Source organism: Anguilla rostrata, chromosome 12, assembly GCF_018555375.3.
Source record: "Anguilla rostrata isolate EN2019 chromosome 12, ASM1855537v3, whole genome shotgun sequence".
Lineage (NCBI taxonomy): Eukaryota > Metazoa > Chordata > Actinopteri > Anguilliformes > Anguillidae > Anguilla > Anguilla rostrata.
In genome coordinates, this window is record NC_057944.1 from 37,925,445 (window position 1) to 37,948,059 (window position 22,615).

General features: G+C 47.4%; 2 protein-coding genes across 2 annotated transcripts; one reads left to right on the forward strand and one right to left on the reverse strand.

Moving 5' to 3' along the window:
- Positions 1–986: 986 nt before the first annotated feature.
- On the reverse strand, positions 987–4,396 carry LOC135236485 (C-X-C chemokine receptor type 5). The gene is made up of 2 exons (XM_064302910.1): positions 4,249–4,396; positions 987–2,786 (listed from the first exon to the last, which is right to left on the reverse strand). The coding sequence occupies exons 1-2, from the start codon at positions 4,318–4,320 to the stop codon at positions 1,692–1,694; spliced, it is 1,167 nt and encodes a 388-aa protein (XP_064158980.1). The 5' UTR covers positions 4,321–4,396; the 3' UTR covers positions 987–1,691.
- A 576-nt stretch (positions 4,397–4,972) lies between these two features.
- On the forward strand, positions 4,973–21,498 carry ddx6 (DEAD (Asp-Glu-Ala-Asp) box helicase 6). Its single transcript, XM_064302912.1, has 14 exons — positions 4,973–5,254; positions 6,889–7,572; positions 8,975–9,038; positions 9,566–9,670; positions 10,253–10,382; positions 10,690–10,836; positions 10,980–11,074; positions 11,966–12,088; positions 13,454–13,582; positions 13,821–13,937; positions 14,051–14,114; positions 14,708–14,809; positions 15,529–15,711; positions 17,174–21,498. The coding sequence occupies exons 2-13, from the start codon at positions 7,370–7,372 to the stop codon at positions 15,702–15,704; spliced, it is 1,455 nt and encodes a 484-aa protein (XP_064158982.1). The 5' UTR covers positions 4,973–5,254; positions 6,889–7,369; the 3' UTR covers positions 15,705–15,711; positions 17,174–21,498.
- Positions 21,499–22,615: the final 1,117 nt, after the last annotated feature.

Sequence of the window (22,615 nt, forward strand, 5' to 3'; positions counted from 1 at the left end):
GCGTTCTGGAAGATTCCGTAATGCAAGGCCAGAACAGGGGCCCCCTTACCTGTGAAACTTTTTAAGAGCGGTAGCGCTGACCTCAGATCAGGTTTCTCCTCTCTGTGTCCTGAGGGTTTCCATGGTGAGACAGGAGCCCGAAACTGATCCCAGAACAGTGGTTCTGCCCTGTGGTGCTTTATGTGGAAAAGCCAGAGAAAGCCTGGACCCAGGCCAGAGGATGACCCCAGTTTGTCTCCGGAAGGACGCTTCCTGGATCAGTGAGTGGATGGAGAATCACGACACGGGTGGAGCTGCAGCAGTTTTTTTTTTGGGCAGTGTTTACGTCTTTTAACATCATCTCTCACACTTGACGCCAGACAGCTGTACTGTACTGTACTGGCCCTTCATCGTGTGCAGTGCGCCTGACCAGTCTGAACAGGCTGTACAGAACTGTACAGCATTCTTCCCAACCATCAGTAAGCTTCCATTGTGCTGACTGAGGAGGAATTCGGCTGAAATGTCCAAACTTCCTTTCTGAAGAGCTGGAGCATAGATATTCCAAAGTAAATCACTATCTCTCTGCTCAAGATTCTTTCCCCCCACATTTTCCACACAGGAGAACCAGGCCAATGCGTCCAGCGACCCGACAGATTGCATCTGCGTAGAAGTGCTGTTTTTATTGCATTTTACACTACATTAAGAGGCACTGCATGGCATTACACTGCAAAGGGAAAGGAGCCTCGTTTAAAAGTGGGAGGTTGTGTGTAATGCAAGTTATATACGTCTTTTTTCACTGTCGTACACACGTACACACACAGACACACGCACACACACGATTGCACCCATGTACACACACGCACATGCACACACACATGCATGCACACGTACACACACACACACGCACATGCACACACATGCTGAAAAAAAAATCCTGGTGAGAAATGGAATCCAAGACACTTAATACCAAGGACACCTGTATCATGGTAGCCATCTCACAAAGCACGTTTACACACACACAGATAACTTTATTGTGCTATCGCATGGCTTTAGTACATACGGTGCATAAAGAACAGGTGGGGCAGTTTAATATGCATCATAGATTTCATACAGTATGAATCATGACTACATCCTCTTTTGCTTATCTAAATTTACAGTGTTTTTTTTCCATAGTTTGGCTAAAGAGTTTTCTCTTTAGAGTTTTTTCTCCCAAAGTTTGCAGGTTCAGGTCCTAAGTGGGGCATTGCTGTTGCACACACACACACAGTAGCAAGTCCAGCTTGCTTCTGTAAAACACCCTGCTGTACAAATGCAATGTACTGGTTTATGTGGTACATGAACCCCTGAATGCAGATACTAGCTAAATATACAGCTTCATTAAAAACATGTTTCTCTTCAGCGCATTTTTTTTGTAAAGCAAGCTTGCTGACAGCAAAGCTGTAACCACGTTGTCATTTCACCTTGTTTAGAATGGTCATGTTTGACGCCATCATGTTTTGCTCTCGTTATTTATCTCAGCAAGTTAAAATTTCACTCAACGATACAGAGACTGCGTAACTGAGTAAATATTCTTTTGAAAATTTCAACCAATCCAGCAATATAAAAAAGAAGAAAAAAAAAAACCCAACACTGCTGAATGAGTCCCACTTTCCCTCTGGTCAAATTGCCGTGGATTTCATTGGCGGGTGGGTGGGTGGGCGGAGCGAGGCGAGTCACATGACCTTGGTGGCGGTGGTGACCGCCCCCTCGGACCAGGAGGGCTGGGTGGTGCTGTGGAGCCGCGAGGAGGGCAGGCTGGGCCACCCGCCCCAGCGGAGGCAGCAGGCGGCGGCGCAGGGCAGCTGCCTCAGCTCCCGGCGGAAGTGCACGCCCAGGAAGGCGTACAGCAGTGGGATGAGGCAGCAGTGCGCGTACCCGACGCCCTCCGTCACCGCCAGCGCCCGATTGGACCGCGTCAGGGCGTCGCAGCTCTCCACCGCCACCAGCCGCAGCATGACCAGGGTGTCCAGCAGGGCGGCGACGTTGTAGGGCAGCCAGCAGAGGCAGAAGGCGGCGGTGACCAGCAGGGCCAGCCGCACGGCGCCGTGCTTCTCCAGGCTGCGGTGGCGGCTGCGGCACAGCGCCAGGATCACCGCCGCGTAGCAGTACGTCATCACCGCCAGCGGCAGGAAGAAGCCCAGCGACAGCGTCAGCGCGCGGCTGGCCAGCACCCAGTTGCTGTCGTGGATACCGTTTCTGTGGAGACGGCAGCGGGGCTGGTCGGCCGGCCCCTCCTCCACGGACAGCAAGGCGCAGATGGGGGCGGAGACCCCCGCGCTGACCAGCCAGACGGCGGCGCAGGTCAGGTGGCCAGTGAGGGGGCGTCGGCCCCGCAGGCTGCGTACGGCGTGCACCACGGCCAGGTAGCGCTCGAAGCTGATGCACGCCAGCAGCAGGACGCCGCAGAAGAAGTTGAGGCTGCGCAGGAAGCCCAGCGCCGCGCACAGGAAGTCGCCGAAGAGCCAGCCCACCGCGTGCTCGGCCACGGAGAAGGGGAAGGTGAGGAGGAGGAGCAGGTCGGCCACCGCCAGGTGGAGCAGGTAGACCTCGGTGGCGCGCAGGCGGGTCCGGCGCCTCAGCAGGACGGCCAATAGGAGCCCGTTTCCTGTCACGCCCAGCAGGAGCATGACGCCGTACGCCAGGGGCTGGAACCAGGCGTGGAAGGCCTGCATTTCAACCGCACCGTCGCACGCCAGCTCCCAGTCCTCCCCCTCCGAGCAGTTAGACGAGGGGCAAGAGTAGTTGGGGTAGTCAAATTCGTCCAGCCCCTGAGCCTGAGGGGGGGGGGGGGGAATTTTAAAAGAGAAAAAAAATTAAACGGCGAATTTCACACGCAAGCCTTTGTCTCACTGGGTCATTTTGCAGTTTCGCGTTTTTTCATCGCAGCGATCATAGAATTTGCTTCTAGCATTGAGTTCAGCGCATTATTAATCAGGCAAATCACTGTTCAGACGGAAACCGCATTTTTTCACGATGCTATGAATCTCACGTGGTTCCCCGTGGGTGCAGAGATGAAGGAGACACTGAGATGGCGAGGGCTCCACATCCTGCCTCATTGTCTTTGTGTCCATGCCGTGATTCTGTCTAAACATACCTGTCGGATACTGTGTGAAAGAGACGTCAACTTCTGTGACACTGTTTTTTAAAACACAGGCGTAGCCAGGAGACGGACTGAGATTGAGCCCTGGCTCTCTGACAATCTCGGGGTGACGGTGGAAACATGTTGCTAATAGAGGAAGTGTGAGACCAGAAGGACCGTTTTCACTTCCTCTCAGGCGTGCCTGGTCTCCTCCGGCCAGGTGGAACCTGACCCCCAACACAGCTGCCATTTTGATGAAATTTCTACAATATAGGTGTTTTTCCTTTTTCTTTTTTGTTAACACAGGGCACCAAAATACTACACAGGCAAACAATTTGATTGTTTGTGGCGAGAAAGTGACCTACTGTGCGCAATCAGGCGAAAAATTAATTAATAATATGGCCTGCTGTTATTGTTTACAGAAAATAGCTGCAATAGTTTATTAAGGTTTCAGTTAGATCACGCAATTTTTAAAGTTTTAGAACATTAGTCATGTATCTGGAGATCACAGGATCTTTATGTTGTTTTCAACTTACTGGTGTATATTACATGCAGAAATTATATAAATTAATTTAAAAAATGCTTTAGCCTCTTTCGTCGTATTAAAATATGATGCAATTCCAAAACAATTTGTTTTCAGCTCATACAGTTCAGTAATGGCATGGCATCACTCAAACATTCAGTACCGGTACAATCAAAGAATCTGTCAGTTTAACAAAGAGACTTGAAAAATCACCAGCAATGTATGACAATTAATTTCATTCTACCTTCTGTGCTATCTGTATTACATTTATCATAATGGAACATTTTATGGAGAAATTTTTTCGCAGCCTAACTGACTTACAGTGTGGGTGTCGCAGACTTTCATATTTGCATGTGGAGCGGCTAATAACGAAATTAAATATATCTCCAAGCAGATGGCCCTTTCATAAATCAGCATGAAACTTCATCACGTTAACGAATAATTTCCAGAAAGTTTTTTAAAATTTTAATCTGATTAAATTTACTCACACTAGCATTTGCACTGGAAGTAGGCTACTTTACCTAACAGCCGGTGCCAGTTGCTGAATAATTATTTTATCATGTCAAAGATACATGAATAAAATACACAATCAGTCCTATATGCATCTTGTATGTCATAGCCTACTCACCTCGATAGTTATTCTCTTTGTTATCTGATCCATGCTCCTCCGGTTGATGATCGGAAATGTGATATTTGTCATAAGTGCGCTGTATATTAATACTGTAGGAGTCAGCCAACCGACCCAGAATGAAAACTTTTTGAACCCTGTTTCCTGTGTTGGCAGGGGGTGGGGATTTGCGCTCTAGCTGTGATGAGTGTACTATTCATTTATATTGTAATGTCAATTCGTCAGTTTTTCATATTTTTTTTTTTTGTTCTGTAATTTAATTTTATAAACTGTTAAATACAAAAGCAATATTTATTTTCACAATAAATAAATAAATAAATGCGTATAGAGTTCCAGTGCTGCGGTCATTGCATGATCGACGTAAAATCTGGTTTGATTTCCTAATTTTAACCATGTACATAAGAAACGGGTAAAAATTACTGACGATTTCAAAAGAAACATTTATTGTCAACAATACTCAGACCATATTTTGCTGATGCTGAGTATGATAGTATGCGAGGTTTTGGTTACAATCATTTATGGAAAATCAGAGATCCGCAGGAGTGTTTTCGAATTTTACATGAACAGTCACAGTGTTTAAACACACATTTAATCCTGTTTTTACTGTGGATGATGAGCAATGCCGACTTCTTCTGCATGAGCATGAGGTCATTGTTGACAACCGATGGTTTGGGAAAAAAACGCCTACGTTGTTGAAGGTGTGGTTATCATGCTAAAACATCAGTCATTTTACAAAATCTATTTGGCCTCAAATGAGAAACTATGTGTGGTCATAAATCAATATGCGTACAGGCGAGGCATAAATCTGGTGATTAGCAGAAAATACTCAGAATGAAGAAAGCTACAAGGACGTTGATTAATTATTGGATTTTGTCAGCTGATGAAACGGGGAGGGTTTAAGAAGGAAGGGGGCCATCTTGGACTTTCTGTTTAAACAAAATGTACAACACATGAAACAGACAGATGTAACCAAAAGCATAGCTACAGATCATCGCAGCCATCGGCGGTAAGTGAACATTCTCTCGCTGCTTATAAAGGCGCGTTGCGTTATTACGTTTACATACCATAACCTAACTAGTACAGCTCAATATGTCCTATGGCTGGGCGTTTTTATTTAGTTTATTCCCGTGACGTTGACCGTGAATCTTGTTTTCTGCTTTCGTGCCTAAGGCTGGCTAACTAGTAGCTTTCCTGTTTTCGCTAGGTTAGCTTGTTTGCTCAATAAATTACAATGCAGGTTTTCTTTTCTAAAGTTGGGACTAAAATTTTGTTTCGTCACGCTGGCTAATGCATGCGTGTTTTTGTTCGCTTTGCAGGTTGCTAGCTGTTAAAACACACAACCGCTTGGTAAATTTGTTGGCTGTATTTAACGTTAGCTACCACTGGGATTGGGAAGCATATAGACTACCAGTTTTAATGTGCACCTCCCACTGTTAGTGAGGTGCGCCAATTTTATTTATGGATTGCTGATAAACCATGTAGGTTAGTTGCCGTTTGCCATCTCTAGCTAACTTTAGCCAGCTAGTTTAACTTGGCCCAGTAAACGTTTGCAAGTTAACGTGGCCTAGCTAGCGTTAGCTTTCTTGTGATTAATAGCTACAGTAGCTAACTTTGGCTAGCTAGAAAATTAACTAAAGAACTAGATAATGTTTAGCCACTTAACTAGCACTAACGATTTAGGCTGGTTCAATTTGTAACTAAGCTTTTGGTCCAAGCAGCGCAGTTTAAGTAAATTTTACTATAAAAATAACAGCTATCCAAGTTAACTCGTTGACTGTATTGTGCCGCTAGCCTTTGAAAAGGTCTAGCATAGCGAACCAACGTTAGCCGGTGAAATTCGGCTGCCTGCCTGCCTGCCAGGCTAACGTTAGATAATCAGTGAAAATAATACTTTTATGACGGTGTCCAAACCCCAGCCACCCCCAGGGGTTAATCAGTTGTTCATGTATTCCCCTAAGTAAGTTAGACAACTTAATTGCGTAATAAATGCAAGGTTTCGTTTCCTAAACAAACATAACTTAGCTAGCTGACATAGCTAAGCAAAATTGCAGGCCTGGTAGTGCTAGATTAACCTTCACTGTAAAGTGGCGTGTTAAGAACGGGCATTTTTTTTGTTGTGACCTCGGGGCGCGATGGTTTGCTGCAGTATTGGCTTTATTATGTTTACGCAGGTGGGTATCTACCTCTTTAGGTAAATGTAGCGAGTAAACTTTTACTTTGTCAACTCAACGGGTAGTCTAGGTTAAGTGAAAGAAAGCCGTAGCTAGTGATGGCAGGGACGTCGCTAACGCGCGCTTACACTGCCGCGGTGACAGGCGAAGTCACAAACAAGGTATTGCCTGTGAAAATAAGTTCGTTTTCTGTGTTTGTCAAGTGTCTGACCATCGCCTGATCGGCCGGCTGGGTAACGATAACGCCAACATCAACTGCTGTTCAGTCAGTTTATGCCTTCTAGCCATTTTGTGTGAAAGGCATCAATTTAGCTAGATTTCATTTTCAATTCTCAAAATAAACAAACACCATTTACTGCCTCTGCTCTCCAAGACCTTGAATTTTGCATGCGTGGATTGATTTATGGTCAGGTTATATTTTGTTGAAAATTCCATATTGTGCCTAATGCAATTTTGTATTTCTGCCTAGGGTGAACATGACGACAAAACTATAAGAAAAAAACTATAAGAAAAAACCGTAAAGGAAAGTGAATTCAAAAAATAAAATAATAAAAAATTAATAAATGAATAAACTCTTGCTGCACTAAAATGACTGACTCTTTGGTGCATTCACCCATGGATTGACATTGGATGAACCTATCTACACAAACGTGGGGATTACAACACAATTGCTCTAGTGTATTTGCTTCCAGCTTTGCAATATTGACTCATTAATTGAGCGACAAGGAATACACTGCCCTTGGGCCCCTGAGAAACAAGACAACAGACTTGTGGATAATATATATATATATTTTTTTGCCTCTGACAAGGGAAGACTAAGGGGGCAGCTTGCAAATTTTCTAATTTTCTTTGAACTTTGGATATAATATTTTCTGTCCACCACCCCCTCCTCCTCCTCCTGCACCCCCGCTTGGACTGGGAAGTTAATATCAGTTTATTTCGGAACAGTCATGAGCACGGCGAGAACGGAGAACCCGGTTATCCTGGGATTAGCCAATCAGAATGGCCAGATTCGGGGGCCTTTGAAACCTGCGACGGCCCCCCCTGGGGGGGTGGGGGGCAGTCCCCAGCCTCAGCAGACCGGCCAGCTGAACGCCTCCAGCACAATCAACAATGGCGGATCCCAACCCCTCCCCATGGCCAACACCATCAAGTGAGTCCCTCCCTCCCTCGACAGCCAATCAGACGCCAGCGCGTGACGCAGGCCATGGACCCCGCCCTTCCCCCACCCCTCTGTACCTGCGTAAAAATTGCATTGCGCCGCTGGGTTGAGTTGTGTTACCGTAACTACAGTTGCGAGGTTGCAGGTTCACTTCCCAGGAGAGGCACTGCTGCTACATTTTTGGAAGGGATTTAAAAAAAAAATTTTTATATACCAGTCTTAGTTTGAGTTGGGGTGGCAACAGGGCAAACAGAGCAGCCCAGATGTCCCTCTTGCCAGCACTTTCCTCCAACTCCTCCTGGGGGATCCCTTGGCCTTCCCAGGCTTGCTGGGAGATGTAGTCCCTCTGGCGTATCCTGGGTCTGTCTCAGGGTCTCCTCCCAGCTGGACGTGCCCGGTACACTTCCAAACTAATGGAGGCGCTGTAACCACAATAGCTTCAGTAAACCATCTAGCTTTCTGAATGGGTTGAATTGAAAATAGTAAGCAGTGTAACCTGTTCTGGAAGAGTATTCTAAATATATAAGTGTAAATGTCATGTAAACAATTAACCTTTTTGTATACTCATGTTTTTTCTACCCGTTTGGAATCCAAATCGTACTCATAGGCGCATCTTGTCATTGGCACATCCTCCTTTGCTAGCTACTGTGACATCACTTCCCCTTCCGAGCTGCTCAGTGGACTGCATTCCATGTGCAGTTGCAGGCAGATTCCAGGCATCCGATTGGCTGGATTGGTCGCCCTTGTGCGGTTGGACGAGGTGAACCTTGCCAACTGAAAGCTTCAGTTGAAGCAAGAACAGAACTGCAACTCATTTCTGATTGGTCCTGAGGGACTGTTGATCTCTCGCAGCCCTGGCACAAACGGTGATTTGATTGGACGCTGGAGTGGGGCATTACTGCACTGTAGACCTGTGCTTTTGCCGGACGTCCTGTCCAGAAGGCCAAGAGTTCTGGCTTTAATAATTTTTGTGGCGGTTCCACACACAGCTCTGCCAGTACTTTATTTTTTTTGCTGAGAAGATGGGCAGTAATGGGTCATTCCATTAACCCATACCACTGGGGTCAGTTTTTATGAAAGGGGGATCAGCTGTATTGCTCAGGGAACGTCATGTTCTCTCATATGCTATGAAAGGCATGCTTCAGTTTCTTTTTCTGCTAACTGAAAGTGAAAGGCCTTTCTTTAATCCGTCAGCTTTAGGAGTAACACACACACACACACACACACACACACACACACAAACTGGGCTTGAGTGTACTGTTTTTCATGTAGAAAAATTCACTTGTGCTGCAGTGTACAGTTATTTGAGCTGTGCACTTTGCTGAATTTTTTTTTATTTTTTATTTTTTATTTTTTAAAGAAACGTGCATCATTTAAATGTGTTTCTCTCCAGGGTTGGCGATGACTGGAAGAAGAATTTAAAGCTTCCGCCGAAGGACATGCGGATGAGGACTTCGGTAAGGAAACGCTCACGTCTGTGCCGTTCTGTTCACCTCCTGATTGGCTGAAGCATGTTGTACAAAACCAAGCTTCAGGGTTTATCTTGTAATGCCGAGATATTTTACAAATGCTGAATTTCTATCCATCTTAACTGGGACACTTTAGTTCTTGGGAAGTGTTTAGTTCTCAGTGAGTAATCGATGCAGCAGTCCCTTTCTGCTGCTGTTGTGCATGGCCAAGCATAAGCAGTATCAGTTTAAATGTCTGTCTCTGTGTGTTGATGTAGAGGTACGAAGCTCGGGTGGAGAACTCCCCCTCCTCCCCGCTGTAGTTTAACGTGCGAGAGCACAACGAGTTTCTGGTGTGGTAAACATAGAAATGCTCCAGCGCCTCCTTGTGTTTGGGTCTGGGGTGTTATTTCGTTCCGTCTGTGAGTGGGGGGGTGGGGGGGCGGGGGGGTGTGGGGGAGCCAGCTGGGCTGCGTAAGGATTCCTCGTCGCTCTGGTGTAACGCGTGCGCACGTTTCCACGGCAACCCCCCGCAGGATGTGACCGCGACCAAGGGCAACGAGTTCGAGGACTACTGCCTGAAGAGGGAGCTGCTGATGGGGATCTTCGAGATGGGCTGGGAGAAGCCGTCCCCCATCCAGGTGAGTTACTCCGCCCCCCCTGACCCAAATTTAAACTTGGTCCCATGTGCCATGTATTACAAGCCCGGCTGGAAAGGGCCACAACATAAAGGAGTCAACACGAGAAATGGGACTGATTACAGATGGGTTTATTAAAGCATCAAAAAATGCAAAGAGCAGAGTAATGAAAAAAGTGGTGAGTAGGACACTGTTCTCCCAGCATCCTCCTGGTTGAGAGAGAGAGAGGGACCAGAGTGGTGCAGAACAGGCTCTTTTATGGAGCTCCCACCAGGTGCTTCTGATCAGCAATCACAGCTGATTGGCCGCACCCACATAAGCACGCCTGACACCTGAAACATAGCAGATGGAGTAAGACGAACCTGTCCAAGGACATAACATGCGTAAAGCATCTGTGGAATATTACCGATCTGGGATCAGTTGTTCCCTTCTGGCCTACGCTGGATATGGTTCAGGTATGAACAGGTGAAGCCTGATCCTAGGTCGGCTCCACTGCTCTGAGATGCATCAGTAATGAGGCCCAGACAGGCCTCTGTTTGACGCTTTGGTCTGTGTGCCCCCCCCCCTTCCCCCCCCCGCGTTCAGGAGGAGAGTATCCCCATTGCTTTGTCTGGAAGGGACATTTTGGCCAGGGCCAAGAATGGGACTGGCAAGAGTGGTGCCTACCTCATCCCCTTACTTGAAAGAATTGACCTGAAGAAGGACTGCATACAAGGTGAGTGGCGGGGGAAACTTGGTGCCCCCAGCACAGCGCCCCCTGTGTTCTGGAGGATCGAAACGGTCTGGTACTTTTCTGACCACTTCTCATTAGTCTGTAACTGTTGATCTTAAATAGTGCTCAGTGTAATTATTTCATTTTGATTATTCTTTAAATTATTAATTGGTTAAATATTCTTGCGATGTCACAATTCTGACCCAAAATACTAATTGAGTGGCTAGTCATTGATGCTTCCTGGTCTGTGGTGAGCCTGAATGTGTTTGGTCATCCGTGCGTGAGCCTGACGACGCCCCCTTGTGTCCAGCTGTGGGCATTGTGCCCACCAGAGAACTGGCTCTGCAGGTGAGCCAGATCTGCATCCAGGTCAGCAGACACATGGGCGGGGTCAAAGTCATGGCAACCACGGGGGGGACCAACCTCCGTGATGACATCATGAGGCTGGACGAGACGGGTAAGAATAAACGGCACGCTATTGGACAATATAAGAATGAACTGCATGCTATTGGACAGTGTAAGAATTAACTGCACACTATTGGACAGTAAGTTTGGACAGTTTTGACTCGCAGGCAAATTAATTTTTGTGCTCTCCTCCAGTGCACGTTATCATCGCCACTCCTGGAAGGATTCTGGACCTCATCAAAAAGGGCGTGGCCAAAGTTGATAAAGTGCAGATAGTTGTACTAGATGAGGTGAGTGACATGGCTGAATGGATCTTATGGCTGTTTACGGTTGTTCTGGATGCGTTGGGCCATTAGTCCTTTCTCATTGCAGTCGTCACATCAGCTTTTGGCCACTTTTTTTTGTTTGTTTTTTTTTTTACGTATTAGATAAATATTATGAAAAGTTATGCTTCGGTTCCCTTTAAGTTGAAAGGCTTGAAACTGTGGTTTGTGGTTCCTGTGCAGAAATCAGAGGTGTTCTGCTTTCTTGCTCCCCATGTCCAATCACCTTTTGAGTTTCACTGATAGTAGTGCTTTAATTTTGCACCTTGTGAGACAAACAAGAAGTTTTCTTTCACTTGTCCCCTGCCAGTCACTTGATTTGGTCTAAACTGAGACTAATGTGGTGTGTGGTTCCTGTTTGCTTTGGCAGTAGGTACTACGTTGTGTTTCATGCCAATAAAGCACATTGAATTGAAATTGACTAAACTGAGACTAATATAAATTCACTTTCTAGTTCCAGCACTGTTTCTGTGGACCTGCGTTCTCCGTAGTTGTGTAATTTCAGTGCTATACGCACTTGTCTTTGGATAAGGGTGTTCTGCACTCGTGTCTCTGAATAAGGATGTTATGCACTCTTGTGTCTATGGTGCCTGGTTTATGCCCTGTCTCCCTGCGTCCCTGTGTGTGGGTTAGGGTTAGGGTGTGTCTGTGGTGCCTGGATAATGCCCTCGCTGTAACCCTGCGTCCCTGTGTGTGGGCAGGTTAGGGTTAGGGTGTGTCTGTGGTTCTTGGTTAATGCCCCAGCTCTGACCCTGTCCCCCTGTGTGTGGGCAGGTTAGGGTTAGGGTGTGTCTGTGGTTCTTGGTTAATGCCCCAGCTCTGACCCTTGTCTCCCTGTCTCCCCCTGTGTGTGGGCAGGCCGATAAGCTCCTGTCCCAGGACTTCCTGCAGATGATGGAGGAGATGCTGAGCTTCCTGCCCAAACAGAGGCAGATCCTGCTCTACTCGGCCACCTTCCCCCTCAGCGTGCAGAAGTTCATGGTGAGTCCGCTCCGGACCCTGGCTCTCTCTCTCTCTCTCTCTCTCTAGGGCAGGGGTGTCCAGTTTTCTCCCAAAAGAGCCAGTGTTGGTCTTCAGGTGTTTGTTTTAGCCCAGCACTGCGACACTCGATTCATAATCATGGTCTTGAATCGATACCTTGATAAGTAGGATCAGCTATAATAAAAACTTACACCTGCTCTTGTGAGAAGTTTGGACGGCCCTGCTCCTGAGCTTCTGGGAAAGGAAGTTACTGTTCCTCAGATTTGCTTTGTGCCATCTGATTGGTTCTTGCCAGTTTTTAGCCTGCATTACGCAATGTGTAAGTGGTTGAGTTGGTTTGAAGCCCCGCCTACCCAAGACCAGAGTTCTTCAGAACTGTCTGATGATTGGTTCATTAGCGAAGCCCCTCTGCAGAGATTGGGCAGATGCATATCTGCTGAGTGACTGTAATTTAATCTCACATCCATTTCACTCTGCTCTGGCTCGTAGCAGCTGAAGTTTGTGAGTGTGAGTGTGAGTGTGAGTGTGAGTGTGAGTGCGCGCGCGTGTGAGGGGATGTTGAGGTGTAGTAGATTACTGCCACAGTGAACATAAGCAGCAGCATGCAGATTGATCTAGGTGCTCTGAGTGTTTCCTGTAGACTGAAGCTGAACAGGTGAGGCTGTGTGCGGGCAGGTGCTCTGAGTGTTTCCTGTAGACTGTGGCTGTGTGTGGGCAGGTGCTCTGAGTGTATTCTGTAGACTGAGGCTGAACAGGTGAGGCTGTGTGTGGGCAGGTGTGCTGAGTGTTTCTTGTAGACTGAGGCTGAACAGGTGAGGCTGTGTGCGGGCAGGTGTGCTGAGTGTTTCCTGTAGACTGAGGCTGAACAGGTGAGGCTATGTGTGTGGGCTGTGTGTGCGGCAGGTGTGCAGGGCAGGCAGGGTCTGGCGCGTTATAGCCGGTCATCTCTCCACGGTCGGAACACCTGCCGCACTCACCTGCACCTGCCACTGTCCGCACACCCTGTTCAGCCCCGTGTCCTGTCACAGATGGCTGCTTCACCACATTTATTACCTCGATTAAAGGGAGTCTAATGTGGCGGATGTTAGTTTGAGACTGCAGTACCGGTGCTCAGCCAGCAGGTGTCAGTGTTGTCACGTTAGTGTGGTAAGAGAAGAGTGCTGGGGAGATAATGCTGTGTTTTGGACTGAGGCTGTGCCAGATGCATTAATACCTCAGATCTGTAAGCAGCGTTGTTGTTGCGGAGGCCACTCTGAGCCTGCAGAGCTTCCGTGCGTGCGGCGGGTTTGTGTTTTGCGTTTTTGGCGCGAGTCCTGACTGAGTGCTGACTCATCGCTGTTCCCCCCCCCCCCCCGCCCCCTGCAGAACGCGCACCTGCAGAAGCCCTATGAGATCAACCTGATGGAGGAGCTCACGCTGAAGGGTGTGACCCAGTATTACGCCTACGTGACTGAGAGACAGAAGGTCCACTGCCTTAACACGCTCTTCTCCAGGGTAAGTGGGCGGGGTCCCCGTGGGGCCCAGGGGGCGGGGACTCGAGACCTCCGCTGCCCATGATTGGCTGTGGTCTGTGGCCCTGCTCCTCTGATGGTCTGTTTCCTGCTAATGCCAACAAAGCTCTAGTAAAGCATAAAAATTGAAAAATTGTGCCCTTGGATTAGTTTAGGGGAACAGAAAGGGTCTTCCCTCCTCTGCCGAGCTCATTGTGTCTCTCTGCTCGTGTTTTCTCCAGCTCCAGATTAATCAGTCCATAATCTTCTGCAACTCTTCCCAACGCGTGGAGCTGCTGGCCAAGAAGATCTCCCAACTGGGCTACTCCTGCTTCTACATCCACGCCAAGATGAGACAGGTCAGCTCCTGGCCACGCCCCCTGGCCTGCGCAGCTGGCTCTGCCATTGGCTGACTGCCACGTCTTCTCAGCCAGTCGAGTGACTGACCCCTCCCCTTTCTCTATGCCCGCAGGAGCATCGTAACCGAGTGTTCCATGACTTCAGAAACGGTCTGTGCCGAAATCTGGTCTGCACTGGTGAGTTTGACCAAGCAGGCTTAGCTTTGCGGGGAAATGTCCATCTAACCGCAGTGTGCTCACTTCATTCAAGGCCGGGAAATGTTCCTGAATAACTGTTACTCAGAAGTTTTAAATAAATGAATAAATTCCACTCATTTATCATGTGGGCTGCTTATTAAAAAATGTTTTTAATTGGATTCAATTTCAGCTATTCCAATGGTAAAATTTTAATTCTCCGGTAGGGTGACATGCACACCATAACCTAGTGTTAACATTCATTATGTTCAGATGTGTAGGTTTATTTTAAAGTGTGAATGTGAAGTGTGTGGATTTTTAATTAATTTGATTTATTTTTTAACTATCTGTTTGACTTTGTTGGACTTTACTCCCACTGGAATTTAGTTCATTGTGAAATGCCAAACAGCAAGGCTGCCTATAGGTTTCTGAAAAGTTAGACATAAACAATATTACTTAACTTTGCTTTTCTCCTATTGAATTATGCATCAGTTTCAGTTTGTGTATGATCCGTGAGACATTTGTCCATTTTAAAATGTTTTATTAGCTGCGTTGTCGGTTTTTATTGATGATTGGTTTGCTCTGGTTCTGTGTAGATCTCTTCACCAGAGGAATCGATATCCAAGCTGTGAATGTGGTGATCAACTTTGACTTCCCCAAACTGGGAGAGACGTACCTGCACCGTATCGGACGATCTGGTAGGCAGCCTGTCCTATGTCTCCTCCGACACGCTCACTAGTGCGTGCTGTAAGCCTTCTTCCTCATGGAGTGGCTGCAGGTTCTCAGTGGTAAAATGATCTGGTTATCAGTCCTGGGCTGTTAGCGGTTCTACTCATTTACTTACTCATTCAATGTAACGTTACCAGTCCGTTTCTGTAAAGTTAACTCAGGTGACACGTGTCTGTAAAGTTAACTAAGGTGACGCGTGTCTGTAAAGTTAACTAAGGTGACGCGTGTCTGTAAAGTTAACTAAGGTGACACGTCTCTGTAAAGTTAACTAAGGTGACGCGTGTCTGTAAAGTTAACTAAGGTGACGCGTGTCTGTAAAGTTAACTAAGGTGGCACGTCTCTGTAAAGTTAACTAAGGTGGCACGTCTCTGTAAAGTTAACTAAGGTGACACGTCTCTGTAAAGTTAACTAAGGTGGCACGTCTCTGTAAAGTTAACTAAGGTGGCACGTCTCTGTAAAGTTAACTAAGGTGGCACGTCTCTGTAAAGTTAACTAAGGTGACGCGTGTCTGTAAAGTTAACTAAGGTGGCACATCTCTGTAAAGTTAACTAAGGTGACGCGTCTCTGTAAAGTTAACTAAGGTGACAGGTGGAAAAAAAAAAATCTGGAGGATGTGCACGTTTCTGCAGTGCTGGGTGACTGTTCTGTAAAACGCCGCCTGTCTCGGGCTGACCCTTCCCCCCCGCAGGGCGTTTCGGGCACCTGGGCCTGGCGATCAACCTGATCACCTACGAGGACCGCTTCAACCTGAAGGGCATCGAGGAGCAGCTGGGCACCGAGATCAAGCCCATCCCCGGCAGCATCGACAAGAGCCTGTACGTGGCAGAGTACCACAGCGAGAATGCCGAAGAGGGCAAGCTGTGAGCGCCAGGTGAGGCTGCCGTGTTCTCCTAACCGCCACCAAAACCGCCATGTTCCCCTAACCACCACCAAAACCGCCACGTTCCCCTAACCACCACCAAAACCGCCACGCTCCTCACCTCCGCCAAAACTGCCACGTTCCCCTAACCACCACCAAAACCGCCACGTTCCCCTAACCACCACGTTCCCCTAACCACCTCCAAAACCGCCATGCTCCCCTAACCACCACGTTCCCCTAACCACCTCCAAAACCGCCACGCTCCCCTAACCACCTCCAAAACCGCCGTGTTCCCCTAACCACCACCAAAACCGCCACGCTCCCCTAACCACCACCAAAACCGCTACGCTCCCCTAACCACCACCAAAACCGCTACGCTCCCCTAACCACCACCAAAACCGCTACGCTCCTAACCGCCACCAAAACCACCACGCTCCCCTAACCACCACCAAAACCGCCACGCTCCCCTAACCACCACCAAAACCGCCACGCTCCCCTAACCACCACCAAAACCGCCACGCTCCCCTAACCACCACCAAAACCGCCACGCTCCCCTAACCACCACCAAAACCGCCACGCTCCCCTAACCACCACCAAAACCGCCACGCTCCCCTAACCACCACCAAAACCGCCACGCTCCCCTAACCACCACCAAAACCGCTACGCTCCTAACCACCACCAAAACCACCACGCTCCCCTAACCACCACCAAAACCGCCACGCTCCTAACCACCACCAAAACCACCACGCTCCCCTAACCACCGCCAAAACCACCACGTCCCCTAACCACCGCCAAAACCGCCACGCCCCTAACCACCACCAAAACCACCACGCTCCCCTAACCACCACCAAAACCGCCGTGCTCCCCTAACCACCACCAAAACCACCACGCTCCCCTAACCACCACCAAAACCGCCGCGTTCCCCTAACCACCACCAAAACCGCTACGCTCCCCTAACCACCACCAAAACCGCCACGCTCCCCTAACCACCACCAAAACCGCCACGCTCCCCTAACCACCTCCAAAACCGCCACGCCCCTAACCACCACCAAAACCACCACGCTCCCCTAACCACCACCAAAACCGCCGTGTTCCCCTAACCACCACCAAAACCGCCACGCTCCTAACCACCACCAAAACCTCCAGGGGAAATCACCCTCAGGAGTTAAAGGGGTTTATATTGCAGCTGTTTGAATTTACAAAACTGTGTTTTATTTAAAAAAACGTTTTTTTTTGGATGCACCTTGTGCTGTACTCCTGGAAAACTGCTGCTGCTGCTGCTGCTGCTAACAATAATAATAGTAATAATAATAATAATAATGGTTGCTGTTGTTGTTGTTCTTTTATTAATATACTTATTATTTTATTATTATAGTAATGCTGAAAAAGAAAGTAATCTTTGATGTAAGTTGCTGTAAAATGAGCAAGTGATTTTTGTCATGTTCTCATGTCATTTTCTTCCTCCTCTCCACAGGTTCTCACAGCAGATTCGTCCCCGCTCCCTCCCTCCCTCCCTCCCTCCCTCCCTTCTTCCCTCCCATTTTCCCCTCCCCCCTCTCTTTCTTGTGGAAGATTTATATTTTTTTAAGCTATTCTTTCAGCCCGTCTTCCTCCCCATTTTTTAGGAACTTTTTTTGGTGCCGCCAAAAAAGAACTCGTGCGCCCCTCTGTGATCGCCCGCACACGTGCAAGACTGGGGAGGAGCCTGCGGTCACGTGACCCGCTCGCCGGCCGCCGTGCGGCTCTTCCTGTGAACGCTTATAAAAGGCACACTTCAGAAGAGACGCGCCGGGGGAATCGCGCTCTGTCCATCCGTGGAGGAGGAGAAGAAAAAAAAAAAAAAGAAAAACAAGTGACGTTTGGCGTCCCGTTTCCGTGACGATCAGTCCGCAGCCTTCGTTTCCTCCCGTCTCCTCCTCCTCCTCCTCCTCGCTTCCACGTTTAAGGCTTTTATTTTGGCTTTTATGTGTCTGAAGTGCCTTAAGAAGCAGCAGGAAAGTAATAACCCCCCCCCCCGACCCCCATTCCCAGACCCCCCCACCCCACCCCCCTCACCCCTCCCTCCCTCACTCCCCGTAACTGGACCAGACCTGCGCTTCCAATCGCTGAGTTACATCGTTTTTCGGTAATTCTGTTCGAGAAATCGGATTGGTCCTTTTCCTTCTCCTCCTTCCTTGTTTTTTTTTTTGTTTTTTTGTTTTTTTGAAATGGAAAAAAGAAATGCAATTGGTTGACGTCCTCGTGTTGTGTTCTGCTGGAGGCGGAGCCAGGAGAGGCGGGAAACGGAGGCGGGGCTGCGCCCGACCGTGCATGGGCGGGGGCGGAGGAATACCGCCACTCTCCCGTATGGACTTGAGCCGGGACTTAATTTTTCTCTTCCGCTGAAAGGGAAAAAGAAAACAGGAATAAAAAACAAAGACTCGGGACGCTCTCCTGCTTTGGTCTTCAGAGTCCCAAACACTAAGAGACTTGATCTGAGCTCTCAGAGGCTTTGTTTCCCCGGCTGTGAGGGCGTCTCTTTCTGGGTCAGCGTTCTGACCCCCTCAGCATCGCCCCCTGGTGGACGGACACGGACGGACGGACGGACGGGCGGCTGTCTTGCCCCCCTCCCCCCCTGGGCGCACTCATTCGGCACGGTGTAAAAACTCTTTTGTAAATACTTTCTTCACTTTTTAAGGATTGTTTTAAAACAGGTGTGTGAGGCTGGTTGTTGTCATAGCATTTGAAATGTGAGCAACACCTATTTTTTTATTTTTATTTTTTTTTTGCGCTTTATGGTCTTGTCACCAAGGAGACGGGGGCGTTGGGCGGGGCCACGTTACGAAGCTTAAGTATAAAAATGAACGGTAGCCTTAGGCACCTGAATGGGCAGACTCGAGGTCCCTCGGATTTTAAAGGCTGATTATTGGACTGCATTGGGAATCGGAAGGGGGGGGGGTGGTGGAGATTGAGGAAGTGACTAAATTCAGCAGGCGTTTAACTGTTAAAACTTACACCGCATGAAATTCCTGTTTCTAGTGCTCAGCGAAACGACGTGTGACGCTGCAGTGTTTGTGCCGGTTTGATCACGGGCACAGTCGTTCAGCGTCTCGCACTTAAAAAAAAATTCACGATAAATTCTCCATCCCCCCACCCCGCCACGAGCCTCGCTTTTGAACAAAACCAGTGTTTTGACTTGACGTCCTGTTTGCCGACGGCTTGATGTTGAGCCTAAATGTTTATGTAATAATATGTGGGGGGCGGGGGGTAAAAAAAACTTTTTTTTTTTTTTGTTTGTTTTTGTTTTTCTCTCTCGGATTTTCCCGCCTTTCGGCTGTGATACTGGCTCGAGGTGTCCGGAGTCTGCAGGAGTCCGTAACAGAGACTGAAATGTGACTCTGGGAAGGTAAATTGATGCTAGCCTCAGGGCTCGGAGCTGCTATGTCGCTTAATTGACGAGGGGAACATTCTGGCGAAATGAGAGGCACAGCTGTTACAGCCCCCCCTCCCCCCCCCCCCCCCCGACATGCAGCTGTTTGGCGACAGAACACCATTTTCACTTTTTTTATTTTATTATAATTTCTTTAAACAGCAGTAGAATTTTCCTCTGGTTAAATTTTGTTCCCTCCTTAAAAAAAAAATAAGTGTCTTGGACAGTTAGTGATTTTCCTTTTATTTTTTTATTTTTATTTTTAAAATATATCCTCCAATTTTTTTCTGTATTTGAAATGTAGCAAGAAGGAGGGATTGTCTGCATAAGTCAGCTGGCTTTTTGTTTTCCTTCTCTAAAGAACCAGTTCAGTAAAAAAAAAAAAAATGCTGCAGCTAAAATATAAGTGAATGAATATATTGCAGATTGAGCTGCACTTATGTAGACTGAAGAATTAGGGTGGGGTAATAGATGACTGTTCTTAAAGCAGCACGGTCTGCGTGCAGGGTGGGATGGGAGGGTGGGTTGTGTGTGGGGGGGGGGGGTGGCGGGTGGTTGGTTGACTTGCTGGGGCTGATGACCAAAATGTTAACTTTTTTTTTTTTTTCCAGTCCCTTGCTTTGCTGAGTTTTGAGTTTTTCGGTCTCTCTGTCTGCCCTTGCGGCAGTTGATGCCGTTCTAAATTTAAATCTCTGCAGAGCCAGGGGTTCTGAAAAGGGGGTGGGGTGAAAATTGGGCGGGGGGGTTGGGTGGGGGGTGGGAGGGTGTGGCATAAGTGATGTCGGAGTCCAGGAAGTGATTTGCGAATGTGAACCCCAGGTAAGGGGGGGGTGTGGGGATAGTCGGGCTGCCACTCCTGAGTCTGCTCTAGCCCACCCCTCGCTCTTTCTGGGGTAAAAAATTAATAATAATTTGGGTACTGGACGGTATTAATTGCATTTAATTTTATTTCCCTTCCCCCTCATGCTGACTGTATGCCTTATGGTTTGGTTTGGTTTGGGGGGGGGGGGGGAGCCCCAATGTCTAAGGTAAGATGCTCCTTCTTTTTGTCCTCTGGGGGATGGTGTGATAAACCGTGCACTGGAAGAGTTCGGGTCGTCTGTAACGAGCCTTTTCCGAAATCAGTCCAGTGCCACTGCTTTTTGGCTTTGTTTCAGGGTGAGTATAACCTTGAAAATGGGGGGGGGGGGGTTGAGTAACATTGAATGTGTCCCCAAATTGCTGGTGTGGTTACATCATCCCTCAGGGAACTGAACCAAGCACTTGTTCTCTCCCCCTGTTGTAGAGTTCTGTGACCTCATTGTCCATGCAGAGTGGGGGGAGTGGGAGGGGGGAGGACAGGGGCTATACTGCAGGTACTTTGGCAGCTACTTGTACTTTAATTTTTTATTTTATTTTTTAATTTTTTTAAACCGCCTGGGGGTGATCTCTGCCGCTTCTCCTGAATACTCTGGAAGCCAGCCTGTCTCCCCTGGAGACGCCCATTTCGTCCCTGCTCCCTGATTGGCCGCAGATTTCACTCCCGGGCGGGCCCTTATTAAAACGCCGTTTTGAAGAATGAGATGGGGAGCGTCTTGCCGTTTAAAAAAAAAAAAATTTTGTCTCCCGGTTTGGCTTGGTGGTTTTGCCGCACGTCAGGCCTACTTAAACCATCTCATTCTTCCGCGGGGGGTGGGTGGGGTGGGCGGGACTGGGTCGCTGCCCAGATGCATCCTTAACTGGAGATTAGCCAGCCGTTAAATGACAGTTAGGAATCCTTAACGGAAAAAAAAAAAAAGATTTCTCCGGTACCACTTCCTGCCTTGCCCGCTGTTGTGAGGAGAATCCTGGAGGGTTTGGGATGTGGTTTTGGATGAGCGGCATCTCCTGTTCTGGATGCATCTGTTTTGTTCTGGGTTTTTGGGATTTTGGTTTGTTTTTTTTTTTTTTTTGGGTTGGGGGGGGGGGGGGGGGGGGTTTGGTTGACTGTGGTTAATTTAATTGGAATGTCTAAACAACCACTTAAATTGGGTATGGGGAGAAACGTGTTTCTAAAAAAGATACCCAAAATGTTTTGGTACAAATTTTGGTACAAACATTAACATTTTTTTTGGCCGACTGTTCCACGTAAATCTGTTTGATTGCCCTATTGGCTATTGAGAAGCTAGTTTGCTTCTATTTTCCTTTACTTAAAAATTACAGTGAAAGAGTTTCGACCACTTTTTTGTTTGTTTGTTTGAAATCGGGCCTTTTTTGTTTTTGAATTGGCAACTTATCAGTGAAGCTTCATTTTATTTTTATTTTTTTTAAAATGTGATTGCATAAAACACGAGGAGTGCTCTATGGTTGATATCTGAAGCTGAAGAAAGGCAAGAAGCTTGTGTTCTAAAATAAAGCTCACTGGAATTCTACAGTTTGTCGAGTTTGATTTTTATTTTTTATTTTTCTTCCTCCTCTCAAGTCTCGGTCGAGATGTGACCGAATCCGATCGCTTAAAATGTGCTGTGTTGGGGTATGTACTGACCGTGCCAGTGTAACTGTACGCAACTGTGATCGTACATTAGATTTCTTACAAGGCCGCACAAAAGTGGCCGCGTTGCCGAGGGAGGGATGCAGGGTGTCACTGACACCTGGGCACCGGTAACGGGTGAATTGTTTTTTAAACCTGTGACTGACATTGCATACTTTTTGGAGGTACTGGGGGTAGTGTGCACCAGTTCTCCTGAAATTAGAGAGAGCTGAAACTGTGAGACAATACTAAAATCACAATTTTGGAACATTGCAGATCGACAAAAAATCGTAAATGCAGAGGTTATTATTTTATGGCCATGGTTTGTCGTTAGATGGCAGTAGGAATTAGTGTAGGAAGAGTCAAGCTTCTGAATAAGACAACGATTTTACGTGGCTGAATATGAATTGATATAAATATTTATGATCTGTGGTCTGGTCCAGATGGTGTCGGGTCTGCACCGAAATTAATATGCTACTGGATTAAGTGTATAACACCTATTATATCGAGCTGCATAACTGCGTAGACTAATAGGCTCAATGTTTATGCGTACAATCTTAGAACGCTAAAAGGAAAGCTAAATCATACAAATGCGCGTAACCTTCCAACTCAAATAAGGCCGTACAAAAAGCAACATTGCTTGGGGGTCAAAATAAGATTCAATGTATAGCACGGGCGCGGTGTAAACACATCTCGACTTGCAACGGCTTTTTATTTCACCGCTGTACTTTCATCTCACCGCTACGTTTTGAAATTATGAATGAGTGTGCAAATATTTGAGTTAACGACTGTAAACAATGATATAAGATGGAGACACAATTTAAATGCATGATACATGAGCACCAGAATCGAAAGTTAAATCAAATTATTGCACAATACTTTGACCTCATGGCGCCCAGAAGCGCGTGACATATTCAACACTGATGTTAGTGTCTGTTTAAAGTAACATGACATTTTTCAGTTGCGAAATGTTGGAAACCGAACCCGAAGGCGAAGTTTTTAAAAAACTGCTTTTCGGA